The 19,429-nt window shown below is 35.0% G+C and overlaps 2 protein-coding genes across 3 annotated transcripts; one reads left to right on the top strand and one right to left on the bottom strand.

Annotated features, from left to right (window-relative positions):
• Positions 1–3,546: 3,546 nt before the first annotated feature.
• LOC128675477 (uncharacterized) lies at positions 3,547–16,791 on the top strand. Its single transcript, XM_053754913.2, has 19 exons — positions 3,547–3,852; positions 4,294–4,406; positions 5,759–5,998; positions 6,377–6,539; positions 7,036–7,174; positions 7,427–7,639; positions 8,758–8,959; positions 9,847–10,021; positions 10,659–10,844; positions 11,446–11,605; positions 11,785–11,902; positions 12,158–12,289; positions 12,965–13,167; positions 13,571–13,659; positions 14,075–14,197; positions 14,932–15,090; positions 15,633–15,721; positions 15,957–16,043; positions 16,348–16,791. The coding sequence occupies exons 1-19, from the start codon at positions 3,639–3,641 to the stop codon at positions 16,534–16,536; spliced, it is 2,994 nt and encodes a 997-aa protein (XP_053610888.1). The 5' UTR covers positions 3,547–3,638; the 3' UTR covers positions 16,537–16,791.
• Rpn11 (Regulatory particle non-ATPase 11) lies at positions 16,552–18,947 on the bottom strand. Of its 2 annotated transcripts, none has more exons than XM_053754914.2 (4): positions 18,811–18,947; positions 18,485–18,684; positions 17,797–17,953; positions 16,552–17,280 (listed from the first exon to the last, which is right to left on the bottom strand). In XM_053754914.2, exons 2-4 carry the CDS (start codon positions 18,660–18,662, stop codon positions 16,680–16,682), a joined length of 936 nt encoding a protein of 311 aa, XP_053610889.1. In that variant the 5' UTR covers positions 18,663–18,684; positions 18,811–18,947; the 3' UTR covers positions 16,552–16,679. The 2 variants fall into 2 exon arrangements, with proteins under 2 accessions (XP_053610889.1, XP_053610890.1); XM_053754915.2 differs by having other exon boundaries at positions 18,485–18,700; positions 18,811–18,930.
• Positions 18,948–19,429: the final 482 nt, after the last annotated feature.

Below are 19,429 nucleotides of genomic sequence, written 5' to 3'. Positions count from 1 at the left end.
AATAAATCTATAAAAACCTTAAATATAAAAAAGCCATTTTAGAAAAAAATATAGATAGCGGAATCCTTGTTATACTGATAACAAGGATTCCGCTATCAATATTATACTGATAAGTTGGGATAGGTGTTAAACCATTTTTAAAAAGAGAGTATTTACCGCATTTTTTTAGGAAAATCTAATGGTTTTGCCCGTGTTGGCCTTGTTCTAAATGAGTTCCTCTTTTCTTTTGGGTCTAATCTAGAGGGTCCAGTAAGTACTACACCAGCAAGTACTAGACCAGCAAGTTGACGGGTGAAAATTGAAATTTCAACGTAGCGTCCAACACCACGCTCCTTCATTTTCTTTACAAAAGAATTGCAGGTTTTTTCCGGGTGAATGTTTCTGTTACTTTGAATAAAGACACATTGTTGTTTGAAGTTTCGCCGCGAAATATATTTTCTGAACAACTTTCACCATTCAATACGTTTCAAATGATGGAGCGGGGGAAGACGTCTTCTTATTAAGCATGAAATATGAAGATTTCCTTTGTCTTCGAGTTTTTGAAGAAGTTAACAGTACCAGGCATTGCGTTTTCTGGAAATAATGTTAATTAGATTTGAAACCGAGAAATAAATTTTTCTCATACTATTTCAGAGATACAACAACGAGCCGTGTCAAGTTGTTTCAATGTCAAATGTATGCATATATTTACTTGTGATCTATGTGGTCGCCGTAATCACCAGTACATTCACAGCACCGCATCACAATGTGCAGCAATCCGTCGTTCACGTAGGATGCAGTAGTAAGCTAGAGATAACGTTGCTATTTTGCCATATGTACGAAATCTTACATAAGCTCAACAGTATCCTGTAGAGTAAAATTTAAATACGTTTTATTCAGCCATCTGAGTATTTTGACGATGAGACTATGACCATGCATCTTAGTGACTTTAACCGGCAAACTTTGAGTCATTTCTGTGTGTCATCCTTTATCCCAATAAGATTTTATACCTTTAGAAAAAAAATAACGGCTACGTTTCCGAGAGATAACGTTTCAGTTTCAAGAAAGTTTTACTTTATACTTAGCTATAAAAAGATTAAGGATACTAAATTTTCAAGCTAAGAAAATTAATGATTTCATCTAATCTTTAGAAATTTAATTAAAATATTTAGACTTAGATGGATATTGTTCGACTATACGTGTACAAAAATGTATTTAAAAGAAAATATTAATACATATAATTTAACCAGCAAACCAAGAGTTACGGAATTTTACATATGGATACTTTACTAAAATAAAAACATTATGTACGGCACAGAAGTATGACACCACAAATACTTACCTCTTATATTTAACATCGCTTTAAGTAGATACTTACGTATAATACAACACGCTCAATATTAAGACCGTGAACTGAAAATTTAATTAAGTACTTACCAAGCAATGTGGTCGCAAATAATCTCGTAATAAGTTGAAAAGAGCCTCTCTAATATTTTGAGTCGCGAGATGTTTTGCCGATAAAATGATTGTGATTAGCGTGTACGTAACGTGTAGGCTGAAAGTTGCAAAATAGCAATTTCTGAAATTCGGGAGCGAGATTTAATTATCGTAAAAGACGTCGTCACATCCCTATAATGGTGACAAAAATAAATTCAAGGAAATCATTTTACTTCTTAGCTTTTTATAAACTTCAAATTGACGATTTATACATATTTCCATGTAATTTGTCGTTTCATGTATTTTTCTTTTATTCATGTATTTGTGTTTTTGTTCGATGATTTCGCGGTTAAGGTTTTACGATGATTTAAAAGTAAAAAAATATTAGACAGTTAAAATGTTTTATACATTTTGATTGAAGCCTTCATTAGCATGAAAATAAATATTTATGGAGAGCTTTGCATTAATCTTCACGTAGCTAGAATGGCACTCAAAAGAAACTTAACATTTATGATTTTGAACCGAGGAACGATAGCTTGGTTTCCTAATAAGACCAGCTCAAGTATGCGCAGACCACAAAGCATTCTTTTGTAAAACGATGTGAATATTTGTACAAAGAATCGTGTAGCTTGCACACATGTCGCAACAACCTCTCGTTTCGGTGAGACTCCTTCTTTGAGAAAAACAATTGTGTTTTCGCCGTGGGGCACTGAACTATTATTTCGCTTTCGTGTCAGCGCAGTGTAAATTTATATTTTTTATTCAAAACAAACAAAGTGCTTAAGGGCTTCATTTTATAATGAAACAAAATGTAAGTCATGATAAAGTTAAAAATTGGTGGTGGATAAATCGAACGTCAATCAATATAGTTTTAAAACAAAATTAAGTTTAAAAAACAGCATAGACACACAGAAATTATTTTAATTGCACAGAGATAAGAACAGTATGTTCTTATATCTGTGTTTTAATGCGAGGTTCTTACAGTAGGCTACCGAATTTCGTAGCGTTTCGTAGACATTCGTAGTAGTCACGTTATCTCTACGATAATACTACCAATTCTGTAATTACATACTACGCCAAAAATCTCTCTGATTAAAAACCCGTAGCAAAAGTTGTATGTATATGACAGTTACAACAAGACAAATAAAAAGCTTAGTTAATTACGGTACGCACATAAAACAGTTTTGTTTAGTAAATGTTGTAGAAAAATATTTGAAATATACAGTGTTATTCTCTAAGGACGATTTTTCTTACTTAAACTGAGAGCTGATGGAAAACTTTTAACAAATCCTTTCAATAAAATATTGCAAGTTGGACAGGCACGGGGTCTGTTTGCGAGGTCGACGGAATCTGCATTCTAGTTCGAGGATTTGTTGAAGTCTAAGATATACTTAGTGAACTAGTCGAGGTAAACAAAATAGAAATTTAAATGTTGGACAAGATTCTAGAAAAAGATTTTGTTTTCACCAGAGACTTTTGGGGTAACCGAATAAAGTGTTTTAAACACTATTTTCCATTCGGGTTAAAAGAAAAACAGAAATAAACTGTAACACTTTAAATCTGTTTTTTGAAAAACAGGTTCAAAAGTGTTTATAACTGTTATAGCCTATAAGGTTTATAATGGCATAACAATGCGAAAGCCGACGTGTAGTATACTACCGATAACTAACCGGCAGGTTAGTTATAAGACGGAACGGCAACAGCGCGCGCTTTGACGATGCCACCAGCCAATGGGACTTCCCCATATAACGATACTGTTTACACACACATAAAAAATTGTAAAAACAGTTTTGTAACAGTTTGGTTACAGGAAAAAACATATCTATTACACTTTTTTAAGTGTTCGAAGCAAAACAGGTTTAAACACCCAAATTAGTGTTACAAGAATAATTCTGGAACATATTCAATGTGTAACACTTATGGTTGTGTATCCTATATAATGGTGTTATTAAGTCCCTGGTTTTCACAATAAAATATCGAGACGCATTGAAGACCTCCACCTTTTTGTGTCGTCGGATAAATCGAAAACTTTGCCAGCAGGTCGAAATATGAATTTCATATAAACTTTTGTTTATATTTCTCTTTGTTACGAATTGTCAATTTACAAAGCGTCATATTGCTTTGTGTCAAGTCAACAAGTTCTGCTTGAGACATTTTGTAACCAAATAAATCTAAAATAAGGTAAACTATACATTCCTGGATTTAAGATTACTTAGTTCAAAATGGATGGTGAAGATAAGGAAAAAGCTAGTGCGGAGACGATAATGCTAAGTACGGAAACTGAAGAAAATTCCGAATCTCCTTACAAGCCGCAAGCCTTTTTGAGTCAACCGTATCCGTTCAGCAGGATGCGCGTGGGCAGCCTCCTGCGCACCTGGGCTGATGTTTCGAGGATCAACTATATGTCTGCAGAACCTTTAGACGTCATTTTGTCCGGTAAATCAATCAAATGGAAAATTTTAAATGGTCTTAAGTATCTTTAGGCGTATAATATATTAATTTGTGCCGTACGAACAACGGGGTGTTGGAACTTTATGGCAAATATATTTTTCTATTAACAATAAGAGATACCTATATGTTCCTTCATCTCAACAATCAGAGATTACATATCTACTGAGTTAGCACTCACAGTCATAGCACTAATATAAAGTCATGAGTAAAAAAAGTTATATAAAATAAATAAATAACATATATGAATATATGAATAAGTAATACTGCATGATGACAAACTACCATATTACCATATTTACAAAAACTATCTACCAGAAGAATACCAATTAGTCAACACAAAAATGTGAAAATACGCGGAAATACATACCTAGTTTTTCCTAGCAAGGGAATCAGTATGTAAGTTTTACAATTATATGTTTAACACAGGTCAAAGTATCAGGCGGCGAAGTATCGGTGTATTCTCGAAGCATTACTCCTTCGAGTGCTTCGTGCCGATGGAACTTCGACACAAGAGTGCCGAAGATTTATTTTCTGAACAAGTAAGATATTCCATTTGCCTTCCTTCTCGGGTCGATGATTAGAATAGCTCTTTGAATGGTACAAATTTTTCATCTTGTAAAAGCTTGTCATAAAACTTCTTTCGTATAAATTCAAAATGTAGTGATATTTTTGTCGTCAAAAATTTACTTAAAACTAAATCCACTATCGACTTTCAAAGCGCAAGTGAAGTAGATAATTTGAAAATTTTTCTCAGTTTGCGCCCAACAAACATTTTACTAACGTAAACTTAACACAAATAAAACTGGAGTGTGCATGCAATAGCACTCATATAAATGGAATAACTAATATGCTTATGTAGTTGGAACTATTAGAGGCGGTGCTCTAAAAGGAACACCTCGTTGCATCGCTCGCTCCACGCTCTTTATACTTTCACATTTCACAGCCTTCTCGCCTTTACCGGGAGTAATCGAGAAACATTTATACGGAATAGATGTTAACCAATTGTGACTGTAAAGTGAACTAAAACAGCTTTCGGCCGCCGTAAGACGAGAACTTCCGTGTGTTATTTATTTTAATTTTCACCCTGTTTGTTACCAAGACAACAGAAATAATCCTATTACTCTGGAGGATTACTATTTAACAAATGTATGTTAGTAAAACTATTAAAAAGAATTAAGTAACCTACTATTTTATATCTCAGATCAGATCTAAGTAATAGATCAGGGGCTCAGACTTCCAGAGTATTAAAGTAGATATAAGCAGAAGTTATTAAAATTTAAATGCTCTTCATGACACAAATTCTTATCATACGAATTTTATTAAAATACTGAAATGGAAACTTCCTCGCATCTTAACAAAACAGAGTACCGCTACTCTCATGAAATATAAGGGAAAGTAAACTTTATCATGAAATATTTTCGCCATGCCTCGGGGCTGCGAATATGCGGCCGGCATGAAGGTCTGTTGAGATGATGAAGGGCTCAAAACATAACAATAATTTACTGGTTCATATTACATGCGAACCATGATAAAAACAATTTAAAAGCCGTTGAGTTGGAGTGGATGTATGGGTAAAAGTTATGTATAAATAAAACTTCCTCAAGGAATACCAACAGTGAAAATCGCATTGAAACATGTAGTGTGGTAATAAGAGACTGAGAAAACAAAAGACTAATAAATCATAAAGAAATAGTGAGACGACGGTTAAATTAAAGAACATTAGTCAAATATGAATAACAATGGATATGAATATGAGGAACTGTATGAACCTGTGAAAAAACTCTTTCTTTAATATTGAAACTAAAGCCCTTTATTCTCAATATTAAAGAAGAAGTTTTCCACGCCCATTCTTACACATTTTGTCAATTCATCCTGTGCATTCATTATCTAGTTTCCAGTGAACGTGACTCCATTGATGAACGAAGAACAACTATGGCGTTGCTTCTACGTGTTCCCCGAGCTGTACGCTGACATATACTCTCCAGTGGTCCACGTGCGCGACATAGCAGATGTGCCAGAACTTATCGGTGGGGTCCTCACCAGGGACATGGTCACCGCTTGCCTTACTTACCTAGCACGAACCCCGATCTTGGGGGACTGGGTGTATATCAAACTGGATTTGTCTTCTAAGGTCAGACTACATCTGTTCCCAAAAACTTATAATATTTAAAGATCATAAGTACGTTCAATATTAAAACATTTTATTTAAAACGTGGACATATAATCTGTATCAAAAAGTTCAACAAGTTTAATATTTTTCTGTTTTATAAAGCGCTGGTTTTGACCCAAAACCGTATTTACACTGGTTCGCGCGGGTAATAATAAAATTATACACCGAAACCATCCTCAGGAATGACAGAAATAGGTGAAAACCATACAAAACTCCGTCTATTCGTTTTTGATATTATTGCGTTCCCACGGACAGAGGCTCGACAGGAGGAAATTATTTTTATAATAGGTATGTAATTTTAAAAAATGTAAAGTGTGAAGAAATAATTATTTTTTTCAGCACTTGATCAACATCGACGTTTTGAAGCATTACAAATTCTTAGTGTACCTGGACCTGTCGTCCAACTTTCTCACGCAACTAAATGTGCTGTCCTTCCTCCCATATCTCCAGTACCTCTCCGTGGCCTTCAACAGATTGGAGACCGTACTGGAATATGACACCCGTATATATCTAAATAACTAGTTATATATTCTAACCATACTCATCTTCTGGTGATAAGACTATGTGAACTGTGAAGTGGAGGAGAAAAATTAAGAAAACAAACCCTGAGCTCCATCGACTGAAATTCAGTTCAATCGGTTGAAGTTATCTGCTTGAAATTTTTGTTGCAAGATTCCATCCGAAAATAGTTACCCTCATGCATACGTTGCAAGTTAAATGAAAGCTTGTAAAAATAATTTTAAATAAATTTATCTTAGGATGAGGAAGAGAAGCGTCTTATTCTCTTAACATAAAATATGGCTCCACTTTCCGGGCTACGGCGCGTTAGAGCAACAAATGAAACCTAAAAACCGCGATGAAAGAACGCCCCTTCAATCGAAACACTGAACAAAAGTTGGAAAAATATCTGTACCTACCTAGTGGTGGAAATACAATAATACCGCATACAGGGCATGGAAAATCAATTATTTTTTTAACCCCAGCATATATACTTTCAGCTCAATGGTTCTTGACAGAGGTCCATTACAAATTCAATTCAGTAACGAAAATTCGCGATTTAGATGCATTTTGGTCGGTCACGATTCTTGATTTGTCTCATAATAATATTAAACACATCACTGGACTTGAAACTTTAAGGTAACTTACTTTCATGTCTTTATATCTTATTTTCAGTCTTTCAATAGGTACTTTCAATAATCTACTTTTATACAATTATTTGTAACTTTTATTTCATTAGAATACCAATAAGTATTTGATATTAAATCTTGCACATTGGAATATTTTTCGGTTTTATTTCAAAAAACAAAATTATATTATTCAGACAACACTATATTTTCAGGCTTCAAATTTCTTTATAGATAAAATAACAACGCCAAAATCTATTAACAGGTATTTGCGTCGCCTAGACCTCTCCTTCAATCACATTCAACGTCTGGAAAATTTGAATAACCTCCGTTTGCTGTGGCTAGACGTTTCCTACAATAATATATCCAGCTTTGAGTTCAGCCACCAAAAGGGTCTTTTCACACTGTTACACTTGGAATATCTCAACCTGAACGAAAACAACCTGACTTCTTTGAAAATATTCTCTGGTTGTACCAGGTAAATTACTTGTTTAATGAGTCGATTATTTGTTTATTGAAAAAGTCTAGTAAACAGTAACCTCTGCATACTTAAATATTTACATATATGTATTATAAAAGAAAAATCCTCTACCGCATCGGGCTTTCTCTGTTTGCGATAAACTTAAAAACTACGTGTGATCGATTTCAAAAACAGCAAAGCAAAGCCTCGAGGCGAATATGTACATTAAAAAAATTATAAATACCTCATTCTACTTGCCAATACTGAATAATCGTACATACGTATAGTCTCATATCTCATTACGTAAGATGACATTAAAAAAATACCTATTTATGATATAACAGAATTCAGCCAATCTTTGCCTTGTCATTTTTGCACTATGAAGTAGAGTGAATATTTTATTATATGTGAATATTTTTTTTATTTTCTCTAGCATTACTTTTACTGAAATTTGTACTAACCTAATAATTATTTTGATTATAGATAAAATTAAAATTAAAAAACAATAAACAGGTACAAATTAATCAAATGTCCTGCTGTTCAGCTCTCTGATGAAGCTCTTTCTGCTTATATAATCGTCCACGAGTTTATCTTACTTCATTGTACTTTCACAACAAAATTTGTCTAAAAGTCAAACTTTTCACTGAGAATTCTCAAAATCCGAAGGTATTCTTCTTCTTAGCGAGACGACGAATCAAAGAAAAGATTAAACCTTATTGATATCTTCTTCGGAACTCTTCATTTTCATAGGCACATTTGCGCCCGTCCTCTGAGCGAGGCGTTTATAACAATTTACGGTCGAAGCACTCATGTTATAAGCAACCTCTCAACTTTTCACTTCGATTGCGACAAAATTTACAAGAATATTGCGAGTATAAATATTATTGTTAATTATAATATAATATTCGATGTTGTATGCGCCTGATTTTCTAGGTCAAATTTACTTTTGCGCTCTTCAGCAAACAAAGAACACGGTAATTTTACTTACTACCTTAAAATCTACATTTAGCCAACTTGCTTCATTTTATCCAAGAAGCAAGATTGGATGTAATACAATCTTGCTTCATTACATCCAATCAAAATGTCAAACTTTACGAGTATGAGAAATGAAAGTAGTTTTTTTTTTATTATTTTAGACTGCGAGAACTGCACGCTCGCAACAACCGGCTGGGCACGCTGCTCGAACTGGCTGTATACATGCGTCAAATGCGCCGACTCATCGTGTTAGACCTTCGTGCAAACCCTATCTGCGCCTCACCAGGCTACATGGACGTCGTCATAAACACATTCCCCGCGCTACTCAGCCTGGATGCACAGGAACTGGATCCTATAGTTCAAGTATACGACTACTTTATATAAACCCAAGAAGTGCTGGCTTGTCGTCAAGGATGATATGCGTATCAGTAGTCTGACAACTCCCTAGTTGTATACCGAAGAGATGCGAAGAGGAGAAGAAAAAGCTGAGCTAAGACTTAACAGCTGAGGAAGAAACCGAGCAATGCTCAGATGAGAGTGAGAGATATGCCATAGCTGGTGGCTGTATTAATCTCTGTATCACTTGCGAACTTCTTTTTATCTTGGACATGCGTAGAGCAGGACATAACCAAATCAGATGGGTGGCTACTAGTAGGTATATATGTACTATAATACCCAAGTAATACTGAATATTAATTATGATTATAAAGTTTGTTACACAATCCCTTTGTAACGGCTTACCTGGATCAGTAAATGCACATACAGGTAAATATTTAATACCAGATTGTCTGGAGCAGTATTAGATATTGTTGAAATGTTAGGTGATTTATTCATAGCTAAAATACATTATACTTATATATTCAATAGTATTCGTATATCGTTGTAATAATTTGTTATACTTGTTTTATATTCCATACTTTATTTATTTCAATACTTACTTTGTTTATACCTTTCATACAAAAATCATAGATATGTGAGTTTTCCAAAGGATACATTATGTAAAAAGAAATTGAGAATAAAGTCGTCTAAGTCTATTCACTAATAAATTTTCATGCGGTTCTGCCACAGGAAAAAGCTAGTACCTACGTTGTATAATGTTACATATTTATGTTAATATGAATCTACTGATTCGTAACATTATTAGATATTGTATATACACACGTACATACACACTATCTTATTAGAAATGATACGAAACAATAGATACAAACAATGATTTCCACGTTTATGCAAATTTATTTTTATCTTAGCGCACATCCAAGATGGACATGATGCCAGACGCGACAAGCTTCGCTACCCGGCGTCTCCTGCGCCTGCTGTACATTGAGCAGCTATCCAAAGCTATCGTGTCCCCCCACATCCCCCCCGCGGACACAAATGAAATACCTTTAGTTGTACTAGTCGGCTATGAAGCGGTTGGCAAGGGTAACTTGAGAATCTCAAAACACATATTGTACTCGTATATATACACTTGCGCAATAAACAAAAAATATATCTCAGCCAATCATATGTACATATTTCAGCCAATCATAGCGCGCTAAACCCTTGCACTATGGTAGCTGCCTAGGAACTAGCGATATAGCACAATGTTGCTTTTTTTCTCCCTGAAAAATTTAAAAGAAACCTACTTACATTGATACGTTGTTGGACAAATAACAGAAGCCACCGAATGTTCCTATGTTTATTGCAATGCAAAAATAGTACTAGGTACCTACGATCGTTTCATTCAGCAAAGACCAGAGTATTGTTATGTTTTTAATTTCGATTACAGACTAAATAACAAGATAATAAAACAATCTAAGGTTGCGTTGCGTCATAATTATAAAAACGGATGGACAACCTTTAAGAAAAACTTACTGTTATTTTTCTGTTTGCCCCCCATGAAATCATAACGAATGCAAGAAGAAAGTGATTTTATTACTCGCCATGCCGAATGATTTGGGCAGATGCTTTTCGGGATAAGCATCTGCCCAGATCTGCCCATCTTTTGCATTCTCAGCCACATCATAGGCCGCTACTTTTTTTCTCCTAAACTTTTTTCTAATATTAAAAGTTATTTCAGGGAAACTAGCTCGCCGTCTAGCCGCGGAATGTCCCTCCAACATAGAGCTAGCGCTACAACACACCACTGCCAACTTCCACCACCCGGAGCACTACATCCAGGTGTCCAGATCCAAGTTTGACGACATGCTGCTGGCTGGGGAACTTCTCACCTACTCTGAGATGACTGGAGAGTCCTATGGATTGAGTGAGATTGTGTATCCAATATTGAAATTAGTATGAAAGCATGTGCAACACTCAGAATACAGAAAAATTACCTGGGCATATGTACTACAACAGAGATGGCGGAAGGCGTGGGTAGTTTAGGCCTCCGCTCATGGCCTCGTAGTATAAAGAGCCTTGTGCACCATATATATTTGTAAAAAGCTTATATAAATAAAAAATAGCTTATATAGCAAAAAGTATCGGTTTTGCGCGATAGTGTGAACTAAAAAAAAGTAATTCGAAATAATCAGGTGGGCCTCGCGAAATGCACTATTAGGTAAGTTTCAGTCTCGCGCTGCGACTGAACATAACCGCTGAACTACCGTCGTAGCTAGGTTAATATTTATTAAAACCATATCCTAAGTGTAAATGATTAGTCACAGAATATCAAATCTAAAGGTCAGAACGAGCTTCAAGTTAGAAATTCTAAAATCCTCACAGTTCTAGATAATATGCTAGCAACAAGTACAATTCTTAATAACCATGTTTTACGAATCCCTAAACTTCGTGAAACGTATTAAAATGTATCTATACTATCTGTAGTAAAAGTAAAATCACAGAAAATATCTATTCTAATTTTCCAGGCCGTGAGCAAGCGTTCATTAACGATTCAAAGGTCAAAATTGTAACCATGGATTTAATAGCAGGACTAATGTTGAGGTTGCGAGGAAGAAGACCTTATTTAATCTTAGCCACATGCTCTGACAAGGAGACGCTAAGAGCGAGACAAAAACAACGAAAGAGGTAAGTATGCGAATACGACTGTTATGTGTAAAAACTTTGGGCTTTAAAACATTTAGTTCGAATACCTGGCGTAAGTAGACCTTTTTACACATAACAGTAAACTTATGTACTTACTTGATCCATTATACAATATTATTTTTTAATCAATTTAATAAATATACTTATAATTTTTAATCTAGCTTTCGCGAAGTCGCCTTCAAACGAATTGCTATGGAGACTCCGTTTGAGAAATCGACCTTGCAAGTTCTACTGTCCGGTCGCATCATCATAACTGGAATACTAAATGAGATTTTAGTGGTTAGTTTTTACTTTTACCGACTTCAAAGACTTCGAGCTATCAGTAATGGAGGCCGAGCCAGAAAGATTAACAACTTTTGATTGATTCTTAAATTTTCTTACTTTTATATTTTTGGAAATACATGGTATTTCCAATGGGCAATACATATGTAGTGTACTTTCTCGTCATCATCAACAGCTTTTTCCAATGCTGGGTTACTGTCCTTTCGTATGGGCCTTTCTAATAAGTAAATTAACAATGTATTTTGGCGATAGGGGCTACAAGATGAAAAGGAGCAGAGCGAATTCTTGATCGAATCAGAATGTTCACTGATGATGAGTAGCGACGCCCGGGAAGCGGTCGCGGACTACGCACGTGGTGTGAATATGTTCAATCTCCTCATTTCCGTATGTACCACATTATACTATTTTCATTGATTTTTTCGACATCCTTATTATTATTAAAAGAAGTCTCCTTTAGCGTCTATCTATCTGTCTGTATGAATGCCAATAATAGATAGTGTAGTTCCTAAGAAATGTTTATGAGTGTAATTTATTAGATATGGTTTTACCCAAGCGAAGCCGGGACCGCTAGTAATTTATAAAAGCACTTTAAAATTAGAATTTAACTAATTTATTATCAAGTTCACTAGTAATAGATAAAATAAATAAGAAAAACATCAAATTTCATATAAAATTGTGGCAGTTATAGGTATACTTAGTTGTCAATTCAAGTTGTAGTTAAGTTGAAGTAAATACATATTTGTGTTATTGTACTTACCTGTACTTAGAAGTACCTATACTTACCTGTACAATTCAAGTTGTAGTTAAGATGAAGTAATTACATATTTGTGTTATTGTACTTAGGGTTCCGAAGGTACCCAACCTTCGGAACCCTAATATTGCACGTGGTCCGACTACGCACTTGAGCAGTATAAATTGAGTTGTTTAGGATACTTACAACTAAATTTTACCTACTGGTATTTAACCCTTTGCAGGACAATTAACGTCTACAGACGTTGTGTCTCCTTTACTATCAGTTACGTTGACTAATGGAATTATCATGCCTAAAAGTTATTTTAGAGTTCATCGTCACTGGATGAGGAGTTCAAGCGGAGAAGCAGCCAATTGGACCCTAGTTTGCACTCTCTGTACAAGGAGTCTCAGGGGCACGACGAATTCAATAGTTTCGCTACCGAACAGAATTCCTATCAGGATTCTAATAAGGATCATAATAAAAGCGACCAAAACAAAAATATCAAGTTGGCAGGAGAGAAGCACAGAGGGTAAAATTAAGTCTAACAAGTGACTTTCTTTTCAAGTAGGTATCTTTTCAGTAGAGAATATATGTATAGGTATGATGAATACCTGATGATAAGTCGTTTGTATTTTTTTTCTAAAGTAAATACCTATATATCTCTAAATGAGCAGCATCACCTAATGGTGATGGCGACGAACTTTAGTCGACATGATAAATCCATACTTCCATACAAATACTATAAATGCGAAAGTTTGTCACGCATTCACGGGTAGGCTGAAAGGCTAATTTTGATAGGTAAATACACATGCGGGTTTTCAAAATTTGTATCTATTAAGTAGATATACCTACCTAGTTGATGGCCCAGCTAGTATTAAGTATATATTTTTTTATTATTAATTGACTTTAAATACTTAATTGACTTTTAACAGGAAATCCCGCTCGAAACAAGAAAAGGCTTTGAGTATCAGTCGTCCCAAGAGTGTCGATTTTAGCAGATACGCGTCATCAACATGGAAAGGTACATACTTATATAGATTATTGACGATATAATCAAATCACACACTATGTTTTTAAAATAAGTATCCATCTATTGATGGATGCAGCAAAACCAGCAAATTGCATATTCAGTTTGAAATTTACACATGAAACTCAAATTTTAAAATTGTTTGAACGTAAGAGAGTTAGATACCTATCTGTGCATAGGCAAAATGGTCTGTGCTGTGGCTTTTTTTAAGGTAGTATAATTGTTTTAAAGCCGACAATCGGCCAGGCAGAAACCATGAATTCTATTTTTAAAATTTACTTCCAGTTGCCACCCTTAATCAGGAAGATAATGAGAAATGTAAAATTATTATTTAGGTACTTATCTATTACTTTCTAATACTTATCTACACTAATATGAACTGTTGGAAATCTAAATTAATTTATTCTAGGTCTATCAACCCAGTGTCCGGATAGCACGAAGTCTTCAAAGTCTGTGACATTCACATCCAACAACACAGAGGCTCCTAACCAAATCTCCGGAATGATCATAGAACCACCACCTCCGAAAGAAGGTTCAGTGCTACCAGTCTAAATACTAGGAATTCAGAATACTGAATGTGCTAATGTTATGGCAATCGTTTATTAATAGGAGTAATTATTTAGGTGAAATAACAACTATTTTAAAATACTACAGACCTATAGCTAAAATATTAACGTCACCAGAATCGACACATTGTGCGTGAAAATCATTGACTAACATATTCAAATATTTACGAGAAATACTGACGCAGGGGAAATCTGTGTTCTGTGTAGGCCTCTCTCCCTCTACGTAGTAGGTAATAAATGTCCCTATTCGTGTCCACCTGAAGGACGACAGGCCGTTGGCTTCAGTTCAGGAACGACAGTGCTGGATTTCTCGAACCACTCACTACTTGGTTTAGGGGAAAATTCATGACTTTTTTTCAAAAATTTTGACCAGGCTTCAATGCACTTTGTGTGATTTACTTTGTAATATTTTAAACAGAACTGAAACTGTTTAATAAAACCTAATACAATTTTACAAGAAAACGTTACGTGATGGAGATTGGAGAGTGAGGATAGAATAATTAAGGGTGACTCTTGCAGGCTTATACCTTTATGGTTTGCTACCGAGAAAAGTGATAGGGATTGCGGGAAACACAAAAGCATCATAAAACTGAATCACACTTTGTCTGTAGTGTCAAAAAAGCGGTCTCTATGGTGTTAATACGCGCTAAATTGCACATGCTTGTTTTTTAATTTTAATTTTAAACTTGTTTACACACAGGAGGTCAGACTAACGTAAGATCCATAAGCACGAGGCCGTTGAGAGGGTCGCACACGCAACGCCCTTACAACGCTGCCGGGGACTCGCTTGATGACACAGACCTGTGGCTTGCGTTCCTGGCGGAGACCGGACTACTTCACAGCGCTGTCTCCCTACACTGTAAGTTCCATGGATTGAGCAACTCAGGCCCCCACAGTGTCCCACATCCTTGCGAAGAGAGGAATCTGGAACCTGATTGTGACACAATCTAACTTAGATTGCGTCACAATCAGGTTCCAGATTCCTTTAATAAAATTTCTCCCAACTATATTAAAAGGTTCTATTTTATTTGTTATTCTATTAGCCTATTCATCCACAACCCTCAAATTTCAGTAAATTAATTAATAATATTAATAATTAATATATTACATTAGGACATATTACACAGATTGGGCTAGCCCCAAAGTAAGTTCGAGACTTGTATTATGGGATACTAACTCAAAGATACTATATTTAATAACAAATATACATATAGATAACAAGACCCGGGCCAATCAGAAAAAGATCATTTTCCATCATGACCCGACCGGAGATCGAACCCAGGACCTCTCGGTTCAGGGGCAAGCACTTTACCACTGCGCCACCGAGGTCGTCATGGTACTTCAATCCAAAGCACCGACAAACAGAATTTTACATTCATAACATTAGTATGAATTTTCCAGCTGACATTGCCGTACACACCACCACAGCCAAGGAAAGCAGGATTGACGATCCAGATTTAATTCTAAAGGAATTGGAACATTATCAAAAGGTCCTTCATGTCATTATTTTTTAAGGAAATCAAATTTAATATATTAATTTGTTCGATTGAATCTACAACAACAAACACTCGAGTGAGAAGGGATGACGATGTATTTTCAACATGTCCAGATAAAACTATTTAGTTTTGGAAAAGGTGCACTAAGATTAGATAGGTGTGATTAAACTGTAATGTAACTATACATAGCCACAGGTGATGTTCTATGATATATTATGTTTTCTCTCAGGAATCTAACCAGATATTGAACACTGACTCCATGAGAGATGAATACGAAACAATGCATCGAAGTTCTCCTGGCCTTTTTTGGGACACTGTAAGTATAATAGACAACAAATACAATACAGTCAATTACAACAGTGTCCTCAACAGTCCAGATAAAATTTGATTATAATATAATCAAAATTATTATAAAGATTTATATATTTTGACATTTACCATTTATGTTAAAAACACTAATTAACATTATTTTTTTCTTTCTAATTTTGTGTGGATACTTCATAATAAAGTCATCTACATACTATGCTTCTCTAAATAGAACTTGCGATCATAATGTTTATTGAAGGGCTGAGTTTTTTACAAACCCTTAAAGATATACCATCAGTTTTATTGTATTACAGGTTGAAATGGATGATCCGGAAGAAGCATTCTGCAAAGTGAAAAGGATAATTAAGGACATAGTAACGCGACAGCCCAATCTAAGTCCTATGTTTGACATCGACTTTGCTAGTATGACCAACTGCCATGTTATCCAGAAAAAACTAATTAAGATTCGCGATCAAATCGCACCACAAAGACTATTTTACTAATAAAAACAGATAATATAAAAATCGGAATTTTATTTCGCAATAGGTACACAAGTAAGTATCATACAATGAGGTGAAATGTAATGCGAGAACAGAAATGAGATGATTATTTTCTTAACACCTTACAATATACATGTCGGTAGAGATCATTTGAATACCATTGTGTCGAGCATCGCTCCTAGATTTTGTACAATGTTATTTGACATTAGAACATCGACTTTCTCTTCCAAATGCCTCTTAGGATCCTGTTTACCAACATTCTTAATGGCTAATTGCTCAGGTGTCATTTTCTCTTCATCTTCTAAAGCTTTGTTGTAATTCTTTGCTAAATCGAGCATATCTGTGACGGTGGTCTCGTTGATAGAGCAGTGTTCTTTGTAGTCTGATAATGTGAGTCCATCCATCCATGACTTTTTGTGGAGATTCAAGAGCATTTTCTGCTCCAACTCATTCTTCCTGTAGTTGATACTGATGGAGTAATAATGGCGGTTGAGACCGTGAATCAAGGCTTGCACTGATGGTTTTTGGAGATGACCCAGATTGGAAGTGGTCTGCCTGGGCTCCTGTCCCAAGACCATCATGTTGGGGTTTATTAGACGGAATGCATCAATGACAACTTTCCCTTTGACGGACTGAATGGGGTCGACAACGACGGCTACAGCCCTCTCTGACAAAGCTTCAAATGACTGTTGAGTGTTTATGTCCACACCAGAGAGCCAGCAACCAAATCCTGGATGTGAGTGGTACCTGAAAATTTATTTAAAGTACTTTTTTTATTATGGTGAATATATTAGATTTATATATGGTAAAAAGTAGTAGAAAACTTGAATGCAAACTAAACAAATATTTTTAAGGTGTCTCAAAAACTAAAAATTCAATCACTTTCTATGTCAGATTATGATGACCAACTTGTGTGATTTATTACAATGTTCTTAAAAGATTCTTTACAAGTGATATAATTATTTAAGCATAGTGCCGATTGGTAAAGTATCATTATACTTAAATTATTTTTATGAAGGTCTATGTCCTGTGCTGATTATAAAAGGCAAATCAACCAACCAAGCAATCAGGGTAAAGGGCTATAAACTGGAGACTCTTTCAGTAATAGCAACTCGAGCACTATTTAATCTCACTCCACCAATAAGCTCACCATTTAGATAAATGTAGCCACCTAGTTTTGCAATTCTTGACTCTGTCTACCTTGTAAGGGATAAAGATATGATACTGTATCTGTGTCACCCAATAATTATGAATACAACATACCAGCCCACCACCATCTCAGGACGACCAGTCTGCTTCAGCATATCCAACATCTTGGCCTGGAACACTGGGTCGACAGCTTCTACTGACACCCCAGTACCAGTTTGCGGCATTGCAAACACATCAATCACACGAACTGTGTAGTCATCCACAAATTCACCTGGAAATTAAATTTAAAGTTTTTCTATGTAAAGATTTTGGAAAAGATTTTGGAACAAAATATATAAAAAAAAGATTTATCAAAAATGTTGATTTAACATAATAGCCTTTCAACCTATAGAAGAGTTCCTATCCTTGTTTCAAATAAATCAACTGGATTTTCCTTTCAGTATTATAAATATTATAATGAGTCAGCACAAATGAAAAACCAATGGAAGTTCAATTTTAATGTTTATTTTATATATATTTGTTCATGATTAACACGCTTTCATTGAAATATGAAAAGGAAGGAATTTAAAACCACTTCAGATCAAAGTAAACCATAAATGTGATGGTTAACTTTAATAGATAATAAACATCATGAATCTAGAAAGAAAATTATAATTATATATAGATAGCTAACTAACACCTTATTTTCACTTCCATGATATAATTAAATCAATAAAGCTTATATTATGTGTTCATTACTTTCATTGATATTTATCATACGATAAAAAGGAAAAAAGGCAATATTAACATTGAAATTCCTTACCCAACATAAGACCCATGACTTCCATGGGAACACCTGCCCTGCCATGTTTCAACATTTTTAGCAGCGCTAGCGATGATATGTAGACTTGTTCAGCTGTGTCCACAACCGGAGCATCAGTAGGCGGGGGTGCTTGAGACAACCCTGTCATCCCTCCACCAAGACGTAGAAGACGATCCATGTTGAATTTTTACTTCGGATTTCTAAAAAAATACCAAACTAAATTTTACATTGACATGGGTATCCCAACTGAGTGGCACCGGCAACAATGTCATTGAACCAGCAAGGATATAAATAATCTGGATCTGATATGATAAAATTACACTCACATTAAGCAATAATCATTAAAATTTTACACAGAAATCCAGAATTATAATTAAAATTAGAATAAACCAAATGAACAATAATGCAATGCTAATGACAGCTGACGTCGAAAATGCAAGCTCATTCATTGGACGTCGATGTCAAAGTCAATATTTCATATCAAATAGGCATAGACTAGGAGGTCACTCAACAAACATTTTGGCTGGCATAATACCATTCATCGCACACATAGCGTAAAAAATAAATAGGGAATATTACGCAAAGATCGGCGCAGATGGGGCTACTGGTAAATCTAGGATTAATAAATATTGCCAATGGGGGCAAAAGGCGCCAATTTTCAATATTATTGAAGATTATGACTAAAATTCCTTTTACGCAATCGTAGTGCAATATTAAAAGAAAAAAAGAAGGATTAAGCAGATTACTGAATAGGCTTCAAGTCCATTGTAAAACACAAAAGGTATTTTGGGCTGTATTATAATTATTGAGAACTATTGATATCACATTGCACTATTTGTGCACACACTTCTTCAACATAATCAATTAACCACTTCCACCCAAAACTATTCAAATCCAAAATATAAACACAATACACCATCTATAGGGTTAACTTCATCAATAAAA

This window comes from Plodia interpunctella, chromosome 14, assembly GCF_027563975.2.
Source record: "Plodia interpunctella isolate USDA-ARS_2022_Savannah chromosome 14, ilPloInte3.2, whole genome shotgun sequence".
Classification (NCBI taxonomy): Eukaryota; Metazoa; Arthropoda; class Insecta; order Lepidoptera; family Pyralidae; genus Plodia; species Plodia interpunctella.
Note: the sequence above shows the minus strand (reverse complement) of the source record. Positions and strands in the feature narration are given on the sequence as shown.